This window comes from Diabrotica undecimpunctata, chromosome 1, assembly GCF_040954645.1.
Source record: "Diabrotica undecimpunctata isolate CICGRU chromosome 1, icDiaUnde3, whole genome shotgun sequence".
Taxonomy (NCBI): domain Eukaryota; kingdom Metazoa; phylum Arthropoda; class Insecta; order Coleoptera; family Chrysomelidae; genus Diabrotica; species Diabrotica undecimpunctata.
The window spans coordinates 58,832,202-58,858,002 of NC_092803.1; the positions used below are offsets into that span (position 1 = coordinate 58,832,202).

Genomic DNA, 25,801 nt, shown 5'->3' on the forward strand with positions numbered 1-25,801 from the left:
CTTTCTACTTGTTTTCCCTCGATATCTAGCCTTCCTACTGAATGTTGCTTAGAAATAATCATGCACTTGGATTTCTTAATGTTCATTTGTAGTCCATATTTTATACTGACTTGATGCATTGACTGACTATTTACTAAGCGTTGCAGTTCTTCTAGACTGTCTGCAAAAACAGCGGTGTTGTCTGCGAATCTTATGTTGTTCAAGATTTTTCCGTTTATTGATATACCAGTTATTCCTCTGATATTGCTTTCTTAAAAATAGCTTTGGTGTACAGATTGAATAACAATGGGGATAGCACGCAACATGTATCGACATTTTCAATTCTAACCTTTTTGCTTGCTAACTTTGGCGGCTGCTCTTGCTAACCTTGCTTTTTGATTCCAGTACAGATCGACAATAACCCGTATATCTCGACTACATACAGCTCGAAATAATAGCGCGACTTGGCAATAGACTAACATAAAACGCTACTCCCGCTGTACAAGACTACCTGAACTTCAGTATTGCAGTGAAAATATCATTGTTCCACAAGGAGCGACAGAGTGGGGAAGACGAGTGGAAAAGTCACTTCCATTAATAAACAAAGCTGTCATAGATTGTGCGAAATATAGAAATGGAGATTAATTAGAGAAAAAACTAAAGAAAGACTAGAAGAAATTTAGGAAATGTCACTATATATAATAGAAAAATTGAGATAAGTGAGTATACATATATTTTAGATACACATATTTTTATGACTGACCTACCTTGGCTAATGAACGTCCATTTTTAAGAAATTACAATTCAGTAACTAAAATACATTACTCAATATTTGTAGCACTATTATTCAAAAGGACACACTCACCTGGAACCCATTTTGTATATATACAATATCGCCGACTTTCCTGTCTCGAAACAAAACTACTGTTCCCGAAAAGGCTTCTTTGGATCGATAGACATCCGAACCGGCTTAGACTGTAGTAAAATGACGACTAAATTTAATGAGAGGCACAATTAACAAAAATGATTAATGAGAAAACAACATTAGATAAGTCAATGTAATCGGTTAAAAGATTATTTGGTAGTTGTTTACAGATTCGATATCGTAAGTTATTTTTAAATTTAAATAAAAAATTGTTGTTTATTTATCAAGAAATATGCGGTGTGTGTGTGTGTGTAATATTGGTCATAAAATTATTTAAAAAAATGTCCGGGGAGCGTTCTATATGAACGTCAACAGACATGATGACAGAAGGGACCTGCCTAAATCTTTAACCAAAAGGTTATCATTGGATTATTACCACTTAATAAACTGGTTATAACTTCAGACGGAGAAGGTTTTGTGCAATATTAAATCGAATAAGAGTGACAATTATATACGAATTAATAAACTTTGGGTAAGCTAATACTCCTCTTCATAGTTTTTATGTTTTAGTGACGTCACCATTAAAAATAATAGACGGGCCATTTTGTAACATAATTTTAAATAGGATCATATGGAAAGTAATACATCGAATGAAAGCTCTTGCTATTATCAAGTACCTTTATATGCAAAAATGAAAAGGCAAGCTTTTTAAGAAGTAAATTTTCCGTTGAATATTAAGATCGGGAGGGTAAGTTCTATCTATGTCTACCCCCTTAAATACCGATGCAGTTGATGACATTCGTTAATCAGACCGTCAAATTGAGCTAAAAGGAATATCTGAGACACTGACTATTTCGTCTATCAAATAATTCACGTCGACTAACCATAACAGCCCGTTCAGACGGTACGAATTCGAATTTTTGGTCAAGTCGATAAAAATGTCGAATTGCTCAATGGCACATAGTTTTAAAATTTAATTTTAATTTTTTACCGGATACATCCAAATTCACATCGGATTTTGTCGGTTAAAAACCGCATGTTCTGACGCAATACAAAATTCTAATCTAACGACAGTGGCGCTTGTATACCTACGCTCCTTCACACAATTCGAATTTTGTCAAAACAGTCCACTACATGCGTGCGTACATGTTAAAAAGATACATTTTAAATTTTTTTTTAATTAGTCGTTTACTATCTATGACGTAGTGTTGTAGTAGGTACGAGATGGATAAAGTGGACGTGTAAATTTTGATGTCTATGTAGCCGTACCATTTCTTAGATGTTCCCAATACTTTCTTGTAACGATTTCGTCACGTAATAGATCCAAAATATTTTATGATTTATCTTTATATAGATAGTAATTCTTTAACTAAACGGTAGGCAATTCCTATTACCGTAATAGTTTCATTAACGTCCTGTAGAGGTAAGACTGGAATAATCTAACATACGCCATTCCGAGGTGATAAGCTGAGACGGATCCTGACTTCACTTTCTGGAAGATATCCGAGTTAACAAGATGGCGGTCTGGCCAAAAGAAATTATGGTTTTTTGAAGAATACCGTTTATTTATTAAGAAAATCCGTTTAGTTTGAAGAAATACTGTTTTTATTTTGTTGAATTAATGTGGGAAGAATTGTTACTTTATTGGGGTTTGTTCCATAGCTATACCGGTAAGATACGTTTGAAATATTGATACGCCTGCATTTGAGTAATATTCCTTATTAAATTTCAAAATAATTCTTAGTATCATAGTTCTGATCTTGACATTAAACAATATATTGCATATTTTAATTTAAATATACTGAGAATATATTTTTTTTCTCCAAGCACGTGTTGTTACTGTGGTCAAAACTTGGACACATAATTTATGGAAAAGAGTAGAGCAATAAGCGGAAATCACTATTCGATACTGTGATCATTTATAAAAAAATGAAGGTATTTTTTTGCAGAACAATGCGCTTGCTTACAAATATTGTCATGTAAACAATTCATGATTTACAGTTGGAATTACTTGAGTCTTCGCCTTGACTACCAGATCTGGAGCTGTACGACTATCACGTCTTTCCTCAACTACGAAAAAGTCTCCAAGGTCGCAAATTTTCCAGAGGAAGTAATAGGAGCTGTTGAGGCCTGGGTTGCAAAGTAAGTTAATTTTTTCATAGTCCAAAGGGTGTTGCAGGTGTGTTGTAATAAATGTATAAAATTAAGAGGAGAGCATGTTAAATAATAAAATCATTTAACTCTCAAATGCTTCTATAGTAAGCTTAAAATGTTTCAATACGTCTCCGTGTGAGGGGTTTGTGTTTTCAATTGCGAGCAAGTCAGTTAAAAACCTGTACCCCATGAGAAAAAAGATCTATCTATCTCAAAGAGAGAAAGAATACAAAGAGGAATTAGTGATACAATTCATTGGCACAGTTTGGGAATATTTTGACAGATTTATTATGAGACACATACAACCCAAAATTATGAGACACATACAACGAAAATGGCACTGAACCTCTAAAAATCATACGAACAAGCTGAATTTTGCCAAGAATATTAATTTTGGGACCCCAAAAAAGTTTACCACTTTTACCTCCGGTTTCCCCCATAAAACCCCTCCCGTAGGGGGTAAAAACGCATCGATTTACCAAGAATCTGTACGCCGTAGAAAAAAATGTTTTAAATAAAAAATGCAGCTGAGATAATTTTAAACAAAAATTTTTATTAGCACTTTTTGTGTAGAATGAACCAATCTCTCACAAACAACGCCTGAAGCGACCGTGGATTTTGAATGTCAGTTAGCCGCACAAAATCCATGTTCAATAAAATTTGTATCAGCTCGACGGTAAAAATGCGAAATCTTTTGATTCAAGTGTCCTAACGACAAGACGCGTTTTAAAGGTAAAGAGTTCAGCTTTCGTATGTAATTTTTGTATTTTGCTGAAAATCAACTCAGATTTTATAAAGGTGTTAAATAAATAAACGTGTCGAGATTTTTACCATTTTTTATATTCTCATGACATCAATACAATCTATACCATTCATTGACTGGCCATTATGAAGTTTTGATTACTCAAACCTAACCTTTAAAAATGAAATTTTAGTTTTGAGTTTTGCCAACAAATGCGAGGCATTTGAAATATATTTTAAAAATAGATGAATTTAAACTTTCACATAACAAACGATCTAAAACATTTAAAAGTGTACGTATTAGTACGTTTTTCAAAAGAACCAAACTTCTGCTATAAACTACACCCAAAAACGGTCTCCTTGGAGGCATTTCCCGTGACGTGCGATCGTTTGTAATGTAAAACATATTTTTTTTACATTTCAAACAAAACAACCTATTTTAGTTATTTACTCTTACGTCGCTCTATTGTTTTAAAAAATCAAATATTTTGCAAATTTAAAAAATATAAGATTCTAAACCGATGTCAGTATTATTGAAGCGATTTACAAAAGATCACTCATGGAAAAAAATTTGCAATATTTATGTTATGACACCATAACTTAAAATAATCACGAAATATCTTCCTAAACTTATTATTTACACCGATATCATTTATTTAGTAGACGGTGCAAGTATTTTGACATATGATTTATTTTGACATTTGGTTTAAATAACATTTATTTTAAGTTCAGTGTTGTGTTGAAAGATATTTTCCTAAAATTGTTAGATTTGTTTACGATAATTTCAAAATATTCCATATTTTTGTCCATGAGTGTAATTACAAAAGTTGCAGTATAACCAAGAAACAGGTTTAAAATTATGTATAATGAAGCTTTGGAAATGTGTGTTTGCTATAAATTTGACTAGATAATCAAAAAAAAGGAAAATTGTTGTCCAAAATTATCAGATTACATCCGCATGGCCTACTGTTAACAAATAAGCGCGTATAATTACTTGATACTAAAATAAACACCGACATTATAATGAACGACAGTAAAAGTTTAGCGAAACATCTCTTGGATACGCTCCAATAATACACGTCAACGAACAATCTCACCTAAAAAACAACTTTTGGCAAAGCTCGTCCTCACTACTCACTGGGATTTTTTGGAGTTTGGCTACGGTGAGTAAACAAGGAAAATAAAAGTCGGAATAATGTGTGTGTTGTTTGAAAGTTTGAAGTAGGCGAGACTACTAGACTTTATTTTAAATATAAATATGCGGGGGACGTATTTTTATTGATAAAAAAGTTGTGGATGTACAAAAAATTACGGTTTTTGACGAAGCAATAAAATAAAGTCGACAAACTATTTTTTCGCACACGGAAATTTATTTTTTTAACCAAACTCAATTTTTGGACATTTTTCGGACATTTTTATTAACCAAATTCACAAAAAATACAGTAATTAATCCAGTAGTTTTGTTTTAAATCATTTTATTTCATTTTAAGGAATAGTTTCAAATACAGACGATACGACACTTACATTTCCCACATTCTAAAAGAATTTATTTCTTTTTATTGACATCAGGCAAAAATATGACAGTAATTGATATTTTTCTGAAATGACAATCGTACAAAAATAATTTCAAGGTAACAGTGTGAAAAGCTCTAAGAGGCTAAACGACCCACGACCCCTTTAAAATCCCAATCTAAATCATAATATTGTTACAATTGCCTTAGTAAATTAATAATGTCTAGCCGCAGAAAAAAATGTAATTAAGATAGGCCCTGGAATAAATATTCCTTCTTTTGGATGGTTAGTCATTTCAAGGCAAGAAATCCAAAATAAATATGAATATAACCTAACTTTTAGATAAACTTTTTTGGTAACTTTGAAACACCGGAAGAGATTAACCAATACTTTACGAATATAGCAGATATTATATCGAAATCAATAGGAAACTCTGAGCATAACATAAACTAGTATCTTAGCAGGCTACTTATAAGTTCGTAGCTTTATGGCCCTACTCGAGTTCGTTCTTTATGGCCCTAATAGTAGCTTCTGATGTGAAAGAATGCATCTTCTTCTTCTTAAAGTGCCCTCTCCTCAATGGAGGTGGGCTACTACAATTTTAAACTCTTCTCAACCAGCTGCATATATATTAGAGTTACTTATAGCTCAAGAAATGTCTCTTCCACACTCATCACCTCTAAAAGTAGGGTAGCTCCAATAAAAACATTAACTTTACCTAAGTTAGAACTTATGGGTGCTGTTTTATGCAGCAAACTCACTAAAAGAATAGTTGAAATTCTAAATAATAAATTAACTCAAATAGACTCAATAAACTGCTGGACGGACTCAGAAATCGTACTTGCTTGGTTAGGCTCACATAGCTCGAGATGGTCACAGTTTGTTGCAAATAGAGTTTCTGAAATACAAGGAAACCCACAATTTAAGTGGCGATATATAAAGTCAAAACAAAACCCCGCAGATATTGCGTCAAGAGGCATGTCTGCTCCTGAACTTCTAAATTCAAAATTTTGGATTTCAAGGTCCCTCATTTCTACTTAATTATGACTTAGATTTAACTTCTTATGATTCAAAACCAAATGTAAGTAAAATACCCGAGGAAAAGAAAATAGTTCATCTAGCACAAGAAAGTCCAATAAGTTTCATTGAAAATTTATCTCTCAAATTTTCAAACTTCTCAAAACTCCAACGCAGTATCGCACTTATTCTCAGGTACATTCACAATTTCAAGTTTCCAAATGAAAAATATGTTGGACCCTTCTCTGTTTCAGAATTAAAAAATGCTGAAAATTTAATAATAAAACTTTTGCAAAAGGCACACTTTTTTCGAGAATTTTCTTGTCTTGAGAATAAGGAGATAATTTCAAATAGAACAATTTTAAAACTCAACCCATTCATAGATAATCAGCAAATGATTCGTGTAGGTGGTCGTCTAAGGTACTCAGACGTCCCATATGAACAGAAGTACCCATTACTTCTACCCTCTCATAATCACATAGTAAAATTAATGCTGCATAGAGAACATATAAGATTATGTCATGCAGGCCCTCAAAATACTCTTTCCAATTTTCGTTTAAGATATTGGTGTCTAAATGGTCTCAAAGAAACTAAAAGAATAATTAATAAATGTCACGATTGTTTTAAATTTAAAGCAAAGACAGCCACACAGTTAATGGCTGATTTACCACGGGAACGTTCATGTTTCTCCCCTCCATTTACCAATGTTGGTCTAGACTTTGGTGGTCCATTTCTTATAAAAAGCTCCAATTTAAGAAAGGCTCCAAAAATAAAATCCTACATAGCGTTGTTCGTATGTATGGTTACTCGTGCAGTGCACATCGAATTAGTCACAGGTCTCTCCACCGAAAGTTTCTTACTTGCTTTAAAAAGATTCATCAGTAGGAGAGGCTGTCCACAAATTATCTACTCAGATAACGCCACTAATTTTCTAGGAGCTAGAAATCAGTTGAGGGAAGTTGCACTATTTCTTAAACAAAAGGAAACCTCTGTGTCCATATTCAATTTTCTCTCCTCTTCTGAAATCCAATGGAAATTTATTGTAGCCCATTCTCCGCATCATGGTGGAATTTGGGAGGCAGCCATAAAAAGTGCCAAATATCACATTTTAAGGCTTTTAGGCAATACCACTTTAACTTTTGAAGCCTTTAGCACAGTTCTCGCACAAATAGAAGCAGTACTAAACTCACGCCCTCTTTGTGCTATGTCAAATGATCCAAATGACTTTAACACATTGTCTCCAGGACATTTCCTAATAGGAAAACCAATTACGTCATTTCCTGAAGAGATAGTGACGGAAATACCTGACAATAAATTAACAATTTGGCAAAACTACATGAAGATTCAGCAATCATTTGCCAAACGCTGGAAAATTGATTACCTTAATCAACTTCAGAATCGCCCCAAGTGGTTAACACCACAGAAGAATCTTGAAGTTAACGACTTCGTTCTATTAAAGGAAGATAAAGTTCCACCCCTACACTGGCCATTGGCAAGAATTGTTGAATTGTTTACTGGTAAGGACGATAAGGTCCGTAGTGTTAAAATAAAGACTAGAGATGGATATTTTAACAGACCCATTACAAAACTCTGTCCTCTTTCTGTGGACAAAGTAGAAAATTAAAATTTTAAATTTTGTCACATTTATATGTATTACTCTAGTTTAGGAATGGTTATTTCTTAAATTACATTTAAGTTAAGTTTGCTTACTTTCTCAAATCACTCTTTCTTTCGTTTTGAAGTAAATACTTCAACGCGGGCAGTCTATGTTCCAGAAATGAACATATCATTTTCAAATATAAAATAAAAATATAGTTCTTTACACTTTTCTTAGTGTAGAATAAGTAAAATAGTCACAGCCGACTTATTGGCGCCACAGCCTTTTAAATAGTTTTCACACCTAAATACAAGAGGGGTAATCTACACTTTTACGCACCAAATTTTATTTTATTAGTTCGTTCTCACAGATCGCCCTTGAGGCATCGCGTTTTAAATTCACTCTCAATTCATATATAAATATTTCTCTACGCCGAAACGCGGGCATTTTTCTCATAAATACGGTTTTCTCTTTTACGTGTGATAAAGAAAGAATTATTTGATACTGTATAGTCAGCTAGAGCCGTGTTGAGGCTTGTCTACTCTAAAAATAAGTTAAATATAAATCGATAAACTAAAGGTGATTTTATTTCTCTGGAGCTATATTTGCTCAAATTAACAATCCTTATCCTTCAACGGTCACTGAAGAACCAAACCTATGGAGATACATCCAGTCACAAGTCCTTTGAAGTAAGACTTGGAATCAAAGGATTTCCAACCCTCGAATGTAGGGAACCAGTTACAGGGCCCCCACAACTGTAACAAACTTAAACGTGCAGAAAACCCACACAATAGTATTTAGTTCCGATAGATGGGTTAAACCATCTGAACCAGTAAAGTTACTAGATGTTACTATGAATACAAGGTTGAACTGATCGCACCATAGTGAAGGATTGTGTAAGAAGCTCACTTCACAGATTTTTGTCATGCGCAGATTGGCTACTTCTGTGAGTCGAGATATTCTTAGGTCAGTTTACCTTCCTTTACCTTCAATATATATATTTGAAAGTTGGTTAACTGTTGATAATAATATACAAGATGTAAAAACACATGCTGATTAACATCAGTACAATACAAGAAACAAAAGTCATATCATTATAACATATTCCAGATTGTGTGTTACAATACAATACAATAGATTATAACCTGTATAATTGTTTTTTAAACCTGAACAAAAATATTAATATTAAGACAATGAATTCTAAACAATTTTATGAAATTAGCAAAACACTTCTTGCTGGAACACTGTTTCTATATTATACAGGAATTTGTTTGTTTGAGCTCCTAGTGTGGTCGTTTTTATGAAAACTAGTTTACACCTAACTGAATTGTTTTTTTTTTCATATTTTTATATTTCTATTTTTCACTGTATATGTTATATTATGTGTTCTTGTATTATTTCTTAGTTATTTCCTATGTATACATAAGTGACTTATTTAAATTGTGACATGACATGTAGTGTTTACTATGTAAAAATTGTCAATAAACGTATCTATCTATCATAAACATCTATAGACTATCGACAGACGAGACTTACGAATCATTATCAATCTGTATTGGAATCAAAAGGCCAATATAAAGATAGAAGAACAAAAGTTCGAAAATATAGATATAAAGAGAGGAGTACGACAGGGCAGGTCTGTCACCATGACTGTTTAACGTGTACAGTGAAGCCATATTCCAGGAAGCGATAGCGGATCTGGGTGATGGAATCTTTGTAAACGGAAGAATAGTAAATAACATAAGATTCGCTGATGACACCGTTATAATGGCAGACACCCTGGAATCGCTACAAGAATTGGTAAATAGAATTAACGATTATTGCATTAGATACGGACTAAAAATAAAGAAGAGAAAAACTAAATTTATGATTGTATCAAAAACGCAACATGGAAATGAAAGATTAATGATAGAGCAAACCCAAATAGAAAAAGTAGAGACATACAAATATCTGGGAACCTGGGTTGATGACAAAAATGACCAAAGCGGAGAAATCAAAGTCCGAATTGAAACTGCAAGGCAAGCATTTGTGAAAATGAAGACAATGCTTACCAACAGAGACCTTCAATTGCATCTCAGATTGAGGGCTCTAAGATGTTACATATTTTCTATCTTACTATATGGAATGGAAGCATGGACATTGAAGAAACAACACATAAGAAAAATAGAAGCGTTCGAAATGTGGTGTTACAGAAGAATATTAAAAATTCAGTGGGTTCAAAGGATTACCAATGCTGAGGTACTACGACGTCTAAATAAGGAGTATTTGGGTCACATAACCAGAGGAGAAAAATATGAGCTGCTGAGAATTATTATGCAAGGAAGGATCCAAGGAAGAAGAAGCATAGGAAGAAGACGCATCTCCTGGCTGAGGAACCTTAGAGAATGGTTTAATTGTAGTTCACTACAACTTTTCAGAGCAGCAGCCAACAAAGTGACCCTAGCCGTTATGACATCCAACCTCCGGTAGGAGATGGAACTTTAAGAAGAAGAAGATCTATCATAATCTTCATTAGCCTATGTATTGTTTGTTTTATGTATTTTCACAATTTCTCAAGCATGTGCACTTCGTGCAAAATGTGTTTTTTGCGCGAATGAAAACAAAAAATTAACTATTTGAGAATCGGGAATAACAGTCATGTCATTGGTGTTTGTGGTGAACCGGTGACTACTTTGGGAATGCATTTACTTAATTAACTTTTAATACAGCCTAAATTTAATCTCCGGCTAATGCTAATGAAGTAGTATAAAATAAGAAATTTGGGAATTTTTTAACCTCACATGAACCACCTAAAGGCGGCTACAGACCTTCAGTTTTACCTACACAGTTTCAACAGAACAGACAAAATATTCAGTTAAAACGTATGTGTATAGACAAAACTGAAAACTGCACAGTTCAACTGACAAATGAATTGGACTTCCATTAAATAAAACTGTTCAGTTAAAACTGCGCAGTTCAAACTGAAGGTGTGTAGTTGATATGTCAATCTTTCCGAAACACCCGTTGAAGTGAGTACGCGTTTTCTTCTGCGATTTGATATATAACACATAAACGACTGTCCAAATCAACATGAATGGTTAGAAGAATTCATACAATTATATAATTTTGAGTCTGGCTTGTGGAAAGTTAAAACAAAAGAGTAACTCGACCGTGGCAAAAAAGCAGCAGCCTACGAAAAGTTATTATTGAAACTTCAAGAGGTTGAACCCACAAGTGACAAAGAAGCGGTAATAATAAAATAAACAATTACTCTGCGCTTATACTACTAGGTTTTATTATTTAAATAAAACTATTTTGCCATAAAACTTGACCTTCATTGTTAAAATAATTCATAAATTCTTGTCTGATCATTTTAGCTGTTCGGGCTGTGTTTCCTATATTTCTTCATTGTAAAGCTTCCATGGCAGAATCATTCGTAATGCATCATTGTATGACTTCTCCAATATCAGTTTGTTCGCGATCAAACACTTTGGACGGATATACGAATCTGGAAACTTTTTAATTAAAAAATTGTGTAATGCGCAACATGCCATCACGATTATTCAATTATCAAATTTAGGAGAACTGAAAGATTTGAGAATATTCTGGATTGGGACGCTATTCCGGAATGCATCATTTTCCCTAGAACAGTATAACTAATTTCCGCCAAAGAGTTTATCACAAACCAAAACCGAGCGTGTAATCTATAATGCCAAACTTTAGATCATCATTGGTAATTAGATCATTCTTATCTCATGCGGTTCACCTAATTCGCTATCGAAGATGAGGTCTCCCGACTTCTTGTTGCTTCGTATAGATGCTAGCGTATAATACCAGGCATGTTATTTTTATAATTACGGCCAAATAATAGAATTGCATAGAATTGAATAGAATAATAGAATGCATTTCATTTCCAAGTGGTCTTGATGAGAGTTGATATACCCCGAAACACGTGTAGAACAACGGTTGAATTAGAATTGAAATGAAATGAAATATTTTATTTTCATTTTAACGTCTCTATGCCGTTAAGAATTTATTATTTTATTTTTTATGAATTGATATTAAAAAAACTGTTCGATTTAATCTAAGATTTGGACCAGCTTTTAAATCTTGTAATCACATCGTTGAAATTTGTCCCCAGACAATCTAAAAAATAAACATTTCGGCAACAATGTACAGATAAGACTGCCCACAGGTCTATCACATAATGTGGTTACATGTTATTCTCTCAGACATACAATATAATATTTTTTCTCAGTTCGTGGCGTTGTTTTAATGTCCTATAGTCAGATAATTTTTTTCCATAGACAATAAGTTATTTTAAAAAAATAAGTATTTATTTAAAAAATATTCAAAATACAAAATTTTAGCTAATAGAAAAAAACAAAAAATAAATGGTGTACTTATAAGCTGGACATTCACGTTCCGACTTGCGGTCCCAATTAGTAGGACTACTATTATATCTTGATATTCGTCTCCACTCACGCTCCGACTTGCTATCCAACTAGCGGTCCAACTTCAGTTTTAGTTTGTTTTCACGACGGTGTACATCGCTTAACCAAAAAATGTATCGAGTAAACACTATGCAAAATATAATTCGGAGGAAAATGGCAGCATTGTGCTTGTTATCCTTATCATTTGAAAAAAAGAAGAAAAAAGGTTGGATGCAGAAATTATTTATTGATCGTGTGAACTATTGTGACACAAAATTGCTCAATGCCATTGATGAGGATGATTACAAAAACTACCTCAGACTGGACAACTTCACTATTTCGCTGTTGCTGGAAAAAGTTGGTCTACTCATTTCCAAAAAAGATACCGTCATGCGTGAATGTGTCAGTACTGAACAACGCTTTGTAGCAACTTTACGCTTTCGGGAAGGTCATTTGAGATCGTTCAGCTGTAAAATATCTCCACAACTATTGGGAAAGGTGATACCAGAAACTTGCAGGGCTATAATAATTTTTCGTGCAATTGAAAGTTATTTTCTATTCATGTGTATTCATTGAATGTGTTGCTTGTGTGAGTCCATTTCAATTAGGTAAAAGAAATAAAACAATCAATTTAATTTTACTACCAAAACGACCGGTTTCGCTTTCTACACTTTGTAAAGCATCTTCAGGTCAAACGGTACAAAGTAAATTAAATGATGAAATTATAAAAAGTCCATAAAAAGCCATATGGGCTTTTTATAATTTCAGCATTTAATTTACTTTGTACCGTTTGACCTGAAGATGCTTTGCAAAGTGTAGAAAGCGAAACCGGTCGTTATGGTAGTAAAATTAAATTGATTGTGAGTAAGTCTTATTATTTCTTTTACCTACTATTTTCTATTATTTATTTGCGAACTAGGGATCTTTGCTCAGCGATGTCGGACAGACAGCACCAATTGAGATTTTGTTTGGAGCTGATGTTGTAAGCAAATTGTATACAGGGAGAAAATATCAGTTACAAAGTGATCTTGTAGTAAATTTACTATTTTAATTGAGAATAAGCCACAATATGAGTTAAAAATTAAATGTCTTTGACGTTTGGACTTCCACTTCGGAAATCGTTATCAAAATATTCAAACAAATATTTTTATGGATACATAAATTTTGTTTTGTTATATTTTTATTTTGTTTTTTTATTCTTTTATTTTACTGTTTTTTTTTTGTTTTTTTTTTGAGTGTTTTAATAAAATTTAATAAGATAAACGAAAATTGGACAAGATATATAATGTACAGGATTTTTGACACGAAATAAACTTAAAGACAAATATGTCGTTTATGAAGACGAACACTGATGTTTTTCATCCGATGTATTTGTTTGCATACTTTTATTGTTGTGTTATTGTTTATTAACAAAATACAATGAACTATACTTCTGCCTGAGTCAATATACTCTTTATATTATGCGATATAATATGTTAATACGTTATCCATTCTTGGAACGTATATTTATATTTTGATGGGGTCCGTTTTATTGAACTAAATGCAATGAATATATTTGGAGAAATTTAGTTCAGTCAATAGACGAATTTAATTCCAAAAAGGAACGGTTGTTTCTGATGATTTGGAATATTTAATAATTGGCTAAGTATCTTCAACCCCATTTGTAGAACCAAAGAAGACAATTGTCATCTGAACAATATGAGTGAACGGGCTAGCTAAACTTTGAAAAAACCGAAGTCATTATACCATTAAGTTAAAAAAATTCGAAAACAGAAATCAAAAGAACAAGCAAGTTGAATTAAGCAGAATTTCAGATCGGAAGCGGTTTTCCAAATTGTTTTTGAAACTTCAAATAAGGAGTTTTGTTTAAATTCAAATATGGTTAACTCTACGATTCCTATAGCATTGATCAGAGAATGGATCTCGCGATCAATGGCGCGGAAGTGGATAAGACGGACAGACGCAACTCGAAGGTGGACCAATACACACATAATAATTTGTTCATGGTTTCGTAAAATAGTGTAATTACCATTGAAGTTATCGGTAAGTCTACACCTAGTTTTACCTTAACCTGTACAATGTTTTGGATGTTTATTGCATCGATTAAAAATTAGATGATTATTTGCACCTATGAGTTAAAATTCATTTATCTCTTCAGGGCTATTGAAGCAAATATAGTTGATATTAATTTAATTATTAATAACTATCTCGTAATAGATCATTGTTTGTTCAATTCGCCACAAGTTTATAATTTGAAACTTATTCTCAGCTATGTAATTAGCAAAGGATGAAATACTACATGGAAAAGAAAATGCGAAGGCATGGGAGTACCGGTACGGAACGAATACCTATATACGTTAAGCATTGCAGACGATCAAGTAGTGATTGCACAAGACCAAGACGACCTCAACTACATGATGAAGATACTACAAGAAGAATATACCAAGGCTGGCCTAGATATTAACCTCGCGAAAACAGAATACCTATCTACAAGTGAAGAAGACATAGAAGATCTACAGATTGATGACAACGTAACAATCAAAGGAAAGGATAAATTCAAATACTTGGGGTTTATAATCACGAAAAAGGCAACAACAGAGAAAGAAATTACACGAAGATTAGGACAAACAAGAACAGCAATCCGACAACTTAACTCAGTATGGTGGGATAGACACCTAAATATGAAGACAAAAACACAAATTTATAAAACATTAGTGCTAAGTATTATGACATTGGGGTTGAAAATTTGCTAAAACAAAGAACATCAATAGAAACACAACATACTAACATCTATAGAACAAAAAAGACTAAAGTGGTATGGACATGTAAGAAGAACTAGCGACAGCAGATGAATAAAGAGAATAACCGAATGGAGCCCCATAGGAAGGAGGAAAAGAGGACGGCCCCGAAAATCCTGGAGGAACGAAGTAGAAGACTCCATGAGTAACAGAGGCCTAAACGATGGAGAATGGGACAACAGGGAGAGATGGAAACGGTTGAGCGAGGGAAGGCAGTGAATACTGTAGAATCCCTAAATATATATATATATATATATATATATATATATATATATATATATATATATATATGTATATATATATATATATATATATATATATGTATATATATATATATATATATATATATATATATATATATATATATATTGTTCTGAAGCTATTTTCTTGTGGCATTTAAATTAATTTATATTTAAATGGGAATAAGCCACAATTTTCCACTTCGGAAATCGTTCTCAAAATACAAACATTAGTAAATTAAACAATTTTTTTTTTTTTTTTTTTTTTTAACAAAATTTGCTTAATTTACTAATGTTTGTATTTGAGAACGATTTCCAAAGTGGAAATTGAAACGTCAATAAACGTATTTTAACCTTTAATTGTGGCTTATTCCCATTTAAATATAAATTAATTTATATATATATATATATATATATATATATATATATATATATATATATATATATATATGATATGCCGCAAGAACTCAGTTTCAGAACAAACTCTCAAAATGAAAAAAAATTGTATTGAACGATATAGAAGAGATTGTTTGTTGGCGAAAGCAATATTTGAGAACTTTAAAAAGATTTAGATTAGAAGGAAGATGCATTTTCTATTTAGATGAAACCTGGCTAAACGAAAATCATAACATTTCAAAAGTATGGTTAGATAAAACTGTGACAAGTTCTTCAGGTATTGAATTTTCTACCAAATAATGTTGTTTTCGATAACGCCAGCTATCACTCAAAATTAGTGGAAAATGCACCGTCGGTCTCATAAAAAAAATAGATATAATTGACTGGCTCCAACAGTTTCATCCGCATTAAACACTTGATCGCGTGTAAAACCATATTCATCGATCATAGCTTGAAACTTTCTTTTATATTCGTCAACGACTTCAATACTTCTGAGCTGCGCTCAATTTGTCACCTTCGATTTTCAGTTCCCGTATACCGTGGCGATTTTTGAACTTTTCCTACCAACCGCTGCTTCATTTGAATGAAGGATCGCCATTCAATTTCATGTTGAAAAACAACGCTTTTTAGGCAACAATTGGTCTAGACAAAGGAACACCTTCGCTTCTTTTTTGAACGAACCACAAATACAGAGCTGTATCGAGTGATTCATTTGTGGCCTTTTTCATTGTCTTACGATGTTTCACCCGGCCATCCAACGATTCCATTTGCGAAGCATACTTTTCAATTCCTTCAGCATTTTTCTTTAAATCATTGATTGTTGTTCTCGGAACATCATACTTTTGCTCAATGCGACAGCAGAAACACCTTTCTTTAGTTCTGCAACAATTTCTATTTTTGTTTCACTTGACAAAACAAACGTTTTCTTTTTGATGCTCCAGATGTGGAAGGCTCTATTTTTCAAAACTTAATTGATCAAACGACTAAGTGACACAATCACTGATTGAAATAAGAACAAAAACTATTTACATAAAAAAATGCGGTGCTGGCATAACTGCACGTGTACATATAGTACGTGTACAATAGTCAATATAACTTATGTATGGACCCTGACGGTTAACAGAGGTGACGGTTAATAGAGAGACGGATAATCGATGTTCCACTGTAAACTGTTTTTTTCATTAAAACAGCCTATGATTCCATTAATTCGTACAGTACTGTAATTACTGTAATAAACAAATGATTAAACATTTTTTTTTCGAAAAATAGGTAAGTATGTTACTAGTTTATGTTAACAGTATATTAAGAAAAAAACTAAACTATTAGAGGAAGGGTTTGCATGATTCACCATTCAAAACCGAGATTAACAAATTACGAATCAACATTTTTTTACCGCATTATCCGATCCTATTATGGTTTGTTCTTGGACCAACCAATTTCAAGGACCAACTAGATTTCCTCTATTTTGCGGGTACAATGACCACCGATTTGTTTTTTGATAAACATAACGATATTAATGTTTCTCATGGCAAATGTTGCCGAATGGTTCTTATCACAAACGGATATGCTTTTACCTCATACACAGCGGTTTTATGAATATTTTGGGTGAACTGTTAAACTATATTTAAACAATGAGTAGACCTCAGTGACCTTCTTTTATCGTCTAAATATACCACATAATTAAAGCGGATCTTTTTGTTTAACAAAGGAATATGAACAATAAATAATTTCAGACCACACTTTTGAAAAACTTCCACTGCACTTATTTATACATATTTCACTACACAGTGTAATGTTTACAGATATTAAGGTAACTACAACTTCTGAAGAAATGACAATGAGATAAAACTTGTCACATTTAAGTAAACACAGTGGACATTTTTCAAAAATGTAGCTTGGCTTATTTTCTTTTTTATTACCAATGCTCTACCATTAAATGTCCAATGCTCTATCGAATGAGCTACCTATTTATAATCCAGATTTGTAGTGACTCCCAGCGGTAAATTTACAATTTTTTATAAAACGCGAAATAAGGTCTCCTTTTCGTTTAATCAACATTCATTCTTAAACAAACTTTTCTGGCTTCCCTATTAAATTTTTAGTTCAAATTTTTCTTTTAGTGGTCCAGTCGTCAGAGATTTGACCTCTAAAAATCATACGAACCCTCTGAATTTTGCTGAGATTGTTAATTTTGCGACACCAAATAATATAAAAAAAGTTTAGCAAGTTTACCCCCGAGTTTCTCTTTAAAACCCACCCTCGTAGTGGGAAAATGAAAAAAATCGATTTACCAAGAATCTGTACGCAGTAGATAAAATGTTTCAAATAAAAAATGTACCTACCTGAGATAATTTTGAATAAAAATATTTCTTGGCACGTTTTGTATATAATGAATCGCTCTCTGAGAAACAACGCTTGAAGCGACCGGCGATTTTTAATGTCAGTTACGTGCGCGAAATCAATTTTAAATAAAATTAGTATCAACTCGACGATAAAAATTCGATATCTTTTGATCAGAGTGTCGTATCGATAAAAATCACAATGCGTTTTTGAAGGTGAAGAGTACAGCTTTCGTATGCAATTTTGTATTTTGCTAAAAATTAAGGGAGTTTTCATAAAGGTGTTAAATAAATAAACGTTGCGCGACCTTTTACGATTCTCCTGCCATCAACAAAATGTATCACTTTATTGACCAGTCACTATGGAATTTTCATTTTTAGTGCCCAATCTTCAAAACCTCTAGCTAGAAATTTCGTTTTGGCAACAAATATGAGGCATTTGAAATATGCCCAAAAACGCTGAATTTAAACTTTCACATTACAAACGATCTAACACGTTTAAACCTGCTTCTTTTCGATTGCACACGTACGTTTTTCGAAACAACACTTTAGCTATAAATTCTACTCAATACTGCCTTCATTGAGGCACTTTCAGTGAACTGCAATCGTTTGTAATGCGAAAGTTTAAAATTGCGTTTTTAGGCGTATTTCAAATGCCTCATATTTGTTGCCATAACTCAAAATCGAAATTTCATGTTATAAGTTTTGAAGATTAGGCTCCAAAAATGGAGAAAAGGAGAAAATGGGGAAAAAGGATATAATAACTGAAACTCAAAATAGCCGGTAGCTTCAAGCGTTGTTTCTGAGAGAACCCATTTAGAACAAAAAGTGATAATAAACATTTTTGTTTAACATATGCTCAGCTATATTTTTTATTCGAAACATTTTTTTCCATGGCGTACAGATTTTTGGTAAATCAATTTTTCCGTCTTTGCGCCCACCTAGGAGTAGTAATCTTTCTTGCAACTTTTTTGGGATATCAAAATTGATATTCTCAGAAAAATTCAGCTTCTAATTTTCGTCTCTGACGACTGGAGTATTACCGGTAGTTTCTTCTTCATCATGTCACTTCTTGAAGGATACTTTCACGTTTCTATTCTATCGCCAGAGATATCGCACCTCTGGATTTGCAAGTCTCAGTATTGCATCAGTGATGTCACAAAGCGCAAACTCCTCAGCCGAGGTGTGCCTCAGACTTAAAATGGACGCGAAAGAGCAAAGGTGCGTGATTAAACATTTGATGAAAATCTGAAAATTTATGACGAAAAAATCCATGCCGATTTAACACTGACATTAGAGAACAGTGATGTGTTTTAAGACGTAGTGAAAAGGTGGAAGAGAAACCTTGTGAAGCTAAACATGGCGCAGGTCCCTTAATCACCGTCACTACCAAAGAAAATTTCAGAAAATTCACGATTATAATTATAAAAGATCAAAGGGTCTCTTGGTATCAAATTGGGAGGAGAAAATCGTTTCATTTCAAGTAGTTTAATATATCCAATATTTTAGATAACAGAAACTGCAAAGTAGGTTCCTGAATGCTTTCAGCTGATCAGAAGTATACCATAGAAGAAGTACGCCATTTGTCAACAACGGTTCTTGAGATATTTTTCGCCGGAATAAGAACTTGATCAGTACGTGACAATGAATGAAACATGGGTACATCATTATGATCCAGAGATAAACCCCCCCCCCCAACATTATGAGATGCACAAGGTATATTGTTTATTGATTATTTAGAAAAAGGAGCTACTAGAAGCTCCTACTCTTTCTATATGTAACTAAAACCAAAATTGCATAAAGCCATAAAAGAATAAGGAAAGGTGTGCTCTTCGATCTGGACAACGCCCAATCACACAAGTCCTTAGTTGCAATGAATGCTATTCGTGATGCAGGTTTCGAAATTGTGGAGCACCCCCTCCATATTCTTCAGATTTGTCCACTAGTAACTACGAAACTCAACGAATACTAATTTTTCTACAGACTAATGGTGGAGTGATGTTTCCCGTAAATGGGTGGTTTGAAGCAAATTTCTTCCAGAACGCTATCGAAATGTTTGAGCGCTAATGGGAAAAGTGTGTTAACTGGGGGGAGGAATAGGCTGAAACATCCATTCATCCAATGGGACCAAAACCAAAAGTCGGACTTTCGCTTACTTCATTCAGTAAGTTTCCAAATATCTCGATCTACTGCTGTTCTTGTATGAATGTTGTCTAGTAACCCCTAAAATGCTTCAAAATATTCAATATAATTTCGAAGAACGACTTCATAATTATATGGAGGTTGGTGGTTATCATTAATTTTGAACATTTAGTTAAATAATTATATCTGATGATAAACTGTTTTGAATTATGAATTTATAAAGTTTCCTATTAATGTTGCTAATTTCGTTTCAATATAGTTTTTGACTTGACGGGAAAATTTTGACACTAGCAAAACATGGACGTTACTTTTAGATTCTAAGACATGTAACGCTTTCAATAAACTGATATTTTTTTACAAGAATAGAGTTAATATAAAAAAAATCCTAGATGCCTGAATTTTTCAGCTGATTAAAATTAAAGGTTTGTGGTAATGGAGGTGAGGTGGTTGACAAATGACAGATATCTATATCGTTAAAAGATGTGTGCTTTGGAACAAAAATCGACCTGTTTTAGCAGTTTTACAAAATCCAATGAATATCGTCAAAAATCAAGGTGACTCTTTTGAGTGACCAACCGCATACGTTAGATAAACTGGCTGCAATAAAAGCAATATCGTCGGTGTATCTAAATTATTTAAAATATTTCCCATTTAAATCAATTTCTTTTTTGCTGTAATTCCTTGCATATATGCCACTTCATTAAACAGCTTCAAGTATCAAAATAATATTTTCTGATAATCCGTGTTCCAACTATTGTTCTAAATGGCCCTTAAAATATTTCAGAACTGAAAACTTCTTCTATGCCCCTACTCATATATTAATCCATAATTGAATAATAAGCCTGTGTTGAGCGTATATCCTAATAAATATCTAAAGAGACAAAAAATCAATAACGAAAATATATTTTACTACTTTATAAAGTTCATTCACTCCTATTCGTGGTGTGTGGTAGGTAATTATTTCTTAGACTACGACTCAATATTTTATGTCTGCTTTTGCAATTGAGATTGTGTACGAGTATATGAATGACGATATCAACAAGGGATCTACGGTTTTTACAATTTCTTAAACGCGAGTGTTTTCTATCTTGACAACAATAAGTTTTCCATAGAAAAGCTTAAATTTTCGCTTTTATATCTTCATTATTTTAGACAATAGTTTCGTGAAATACGCATTTCGTTAAAGCCCCAACTAAAAAGGGGATAGGGTTTAAGTCCAGTGACGTTGGAAGTAAAAATTAAAATCCAACTTTTCCGGACAGTCTTACTTTTTTCCTTATCGTAAAATAAATATCCTCTATTTCACAGAGATGTCTCATTTGCTTATTTGGTATTGTGTCTCTTAATGTATTCCTAGTAATTGATCTCAAGGCTCTCATTTTTAACGTACTTAGATATTCTTTTTCTTTCTGCAGTATCTGTTCTCGTTGCTACCACATGTAACTGATGGATTCGACCGTTACTTGATGGAAATTTATTGTATTTAACCATAAAACACTGAAAACTTTGTTTTCAAAACTTCCACAAAATTTATTATAATCACTACAGCTCTTTGGCAGAGTGCCTTTCTCAAGTGATCTGTTTTTGACATGGTTAGCACTTTATAGTCTTTAACTGAATAAGTTGAGGACGGGAGAACTGTTTGTCTCAAGTTGGTCATTCGGAATTATGTTTGTATTTTTTAATTTGTTAATTTCCATATATTCTAATAAACATAGCTCGAGGCCTTTATTTTGAATGTGAAGCATTTGAAATTGGTCATTAAAAGAATGATTATGGTCTAGAAGGTGAAGTGCATACGTAGAATCTGTTTTTCTATTATTAAAAGCCCGTTTGTGTTCTGCTATCCGTTTGTTAAAAGTTCTATTAGTCTGACCGATGTAAGTTTTTGGACAGTCGCCACATTTTAATTTGTATATACTCAAAATCATCAAGTAAGATGGCACTCTGATAACAGATAAAATACAAACCAAAGTTCGTTGGAAAGAATACTGTGAAAATTTAATGAATGACAACACAGCTCCAGAAACCATTAGCAGCTTAAATGTACAGAATCAGAACCATCGATAAGAAAAGAAGTGGCTGCTTCACTAAGAAAGCCGAACACTCATAAATCACCTGGATCAAACAAAATTGTCTCGAAAATTGCTGTGGTGATGGGAGATGCAGACACTGATATTTTTCATAAAATATGTTACCTAATCTGGATCAATGGAACCTGACCTGTGGACTGAACTAAATCAATATATATCCATATCTACAAAAAGGTCCGAAAGGCACATGCGAAAATTATCGCACCATAACGCTAGTTTCACATGCCAGCAAGGTAATACTGCAGATTATATTAGAGCGCCTATCCTAGACATCCTAGCTCAACTGCCTCCGAACCAAGTGGGCTTTGTAACTGGTACATGCACTACAGAACAGATTTTAAACTATTTATGCTATATTGACTACACCAAAACATTCGACTGCGTGCGTTGGCAGCAACTAAGGAGCATCCTCGAAAAATAGGAAAATGCACCTAATAAAAAATCTGTACGACAATAACAGCGGCCACGTTAAGGTATAAAGTGAACATGCTGAGTGTTTTTTAATTAACAAGAATGTGCGACAGGAGTGTGTACTGAGTCTCATGCTCTTCAACATATAGGTACGTCGAGTGGAAAGTGAACTTGCCGAGTGTTTTTTAATTAACAAGAATGTGCGACATGAGTGTGTACTGAGCCCCATGCTCTTCAACATATTACGACGAGTGGATTCTGAGACATGGTACCAAAATTAATAATCGTCGGTACACTGATGATACCACCCTCATTGCTGCCTCTAAAGAAGAATTAGAATAATTCATACAACTAGTTGAAGAAAAAAGTTTGAAAGTCGGTCCTTAGGTTAACAAACAGAAAACCAAAATAATGATAGTAGACCACCAAAGTACAAATAGTCAAAAGTCTAGTATTCCCTATATTCCTATATAAATCTAAAGGTTGGACATTAAAACAAACAGACAAAAAGAAAATTGATGTCTTTGAGATATATTGCTGGGGTTGAATGCTAAGAGTGTATTGGACTGATAAAATAACTAATTTATCAATCATCCAACAGATTTAAATAAAGAAGAGACTACGTACCATAGTAGCTGAAAATATTGCTAAGTTCTTGTTTATATTATGAGAAGAAATGGTTTGGAAATACTTACAGTGTGGAGCACGGTTCATGTAAAAAGATCGCTCGTAGAGGAATATCGACAACCAAATACACATATCTTATTACGAAACTCACCGGTAAGACTCTAATATAATCAATAAAAATAGCGGAAGATCGAGACTAATGGAAACTGACAGTACAAGAGGTTTCACGAAATCACGATGCTTAAAAATAAGTCACTGACTAGGAAGAAGAAGAAGAACACATCTAGTAATCTAATGCAGTGAAAGGTTTTAGTTAGTTCTACAAAGCACAGCTAGGCAAGTTTGATATATTCCAATGCTTTCTTACTGTGTCTGGCTATGAATAAAGCATCTACAGTTGACATATTTTGTCAAAAACCTTTGCTCTTCACTAATTATGTATTTTTTATTATCTTATTTTTCATCTTATTGACAAATATCCTTGTTACTTAGTAGTTTCAAGAATTTTGCTGACTAGGTATGTGATTATACGATAATTGGTAGGATTTTTACTATTTTCTTTTTTGTGTATAGGAATTATTGTGATACTAGTCGTTCACTGGTCTTGTACATGCTTAATATTTAAAATTTACTAAAAAAGTACCCCTATATTTTCAATTATTATCTTTTTCCCACTGTATTTTAAAGAGTTCATTTGCTACGTCATCAGAGATTGGAGCGTTTCCGTTTGTTAATTTACACAGCCTACACGAATTTCATTGAGTTTGTGATGAACTAAAAACATAATAAGAGAAACTCCTAGGAAAGCAAAAAAGAGATAAAACAATTACGACAAGAAGGTTCCCGTGGTTAGAGCATCTATTTGTACCTAATTAAGGAAAAATAATTTATTAATTGAACATTACAAAAACCGAAGTGTGTAAAATATATGCACCATAATAACGTTCTGCATAAAATGTATCAGATTACAAGAGACCCCATCTTTACATACATGTTTGCATCTTTTACAGAACCGTAGGTTCTATGTAGAGATGTTCCAGGGCAGAAGAAGCGTCCTGTCTCCAATAATTTTTAACATCATGTAATCAATACCAAATCAATACTTTTTAACTTTTAGACGTACTATTCTCGCCAACATCGAAAGCGAATAAAATCGAGAAAGTTTCCTACATAGCTCAATTCCATTAGACACCCAGCCAAGCACAGCAAGAATAGATATGTGGAAGGATAAACAGCACCATCCACCACAATGGTAACAACCCTCAGAGACCCTAACAGCTGGCGGAGACCTAAACTATAAGGTGTAGAAGCTTAACTATAAGCTTAAATAGACTCAGAAGCGTAGTGAACCATATCAAAAATAATCTGGTTAGATAGAACTACCTCGGTAACCTGCCCATCTTAAGCGAATGCGAAAAATCAGAAACCATCCAACATTTATACAGCTGCCCACAATGGCCAGCGACTTGTACCTCCTACTGGCAAAGGAAAATGCCATTATTTTTACCTCGTTAGAAGTCGCTATTAGCATTTATTAGTGCATTTTTTCACTTATAATGTTCACCTGGATGGTACGCGTTGGTTCAATTCAGAACCGAATCAGAACCTGAATCGAAATGCAACGATATATACAGATTGAACGAATTTAAAACGGAACATACAATTTAATATATGTCTGTTTGAACTGCATTTGAAATAGTGGACCAATATAAAACTTGGACAAAAATAAATCCATACCCAGTGATAGACATTGTATAAAATATCATTCAACTATCTGTCTCCTTTAAAGGAAAGAGGAGCATGCCTAATAGTCGGAGAGATAGAGCCGAAATTTTGGAATGATCAGTAATATGACATTTTTCTATTGGAATATATTCATTTTAACTGGGTTAAGACTTTGCCTTACAGGCGGACGCCCCTCGTGGTACAGAGGGTGGCTATACAGGGATGAAGTTGTAATTTTTTTCGGAAAAATTAACGATCGATAATATGGCTCAAAATTTGCCCAGAGTAAGATCTTGGTATAACTAGACGAAATCCCAAAGGACGGACGCGAGAGTGGATACATAAGGGGTGGCGGACAGGGGTGAAATTGCAATTTTTTGGGGAAAAATTAACGATAAGTAATATGTCCGCCATTTTCATGGCTCATTATTTAGCCCCTAAAAACTCTAAATCCAAAAGAGCAGACAGCTGGGTTGGTACAGAGAGTCATAAAACGGGGTCAAATGTACCACTTGCCTGCGCATTTTAGGTCTCGGTAACAATTTTCAAACTGATTTTATTATGATATTTTTATACCGATTGATTTAAAAATTTGTATGTTCACTTCTGTTACTATTCTGAAAAGCGTCAAGTAGATTTTTGCTCAAAATTTTCCAAAAAAATTTCCGTAAATGAAAATTTTCGTAATTTTTTGAGGTAAAATCTAATTTGTAGAATCCTTTCGATTTTCTGTCAGTTATACCATGATTTTTTT

At 33.3% G+C, this 25,801-nt stretch overlaps 1 protein-coding gene across 6 annotated transcripts in view; it reads right to left on the reverse strand.

Annotated features, from left to right (window-relative positions):
- Positions 1-25,801, reverse strand: part of LOC140449696 (phosphatidylcholine:ceramide cholinephosphotransferase 2-like) — a 302,843-nt gene that overhangs the window by 97,634 nt on the left and 179,408 nt on the right. The window contains exon 1 of one of the 6 annotated variants that reach the window (XM_072543030.1): positions 845-982. The exons of the other annotated variants lie outside the window; for them this stretch is intronic. Within the exon in view, the coding sequence (XP_072399131.1) occupies positions 845-855 (11 nt within the window). The 5' untranslated portion in view covers positions 856-982. Of the gene's footprint in view, positions 1-844; positions 983-25,801 lie in introns of those variants that run through there. 6 annotated transcript variants of the gene reach the window in all.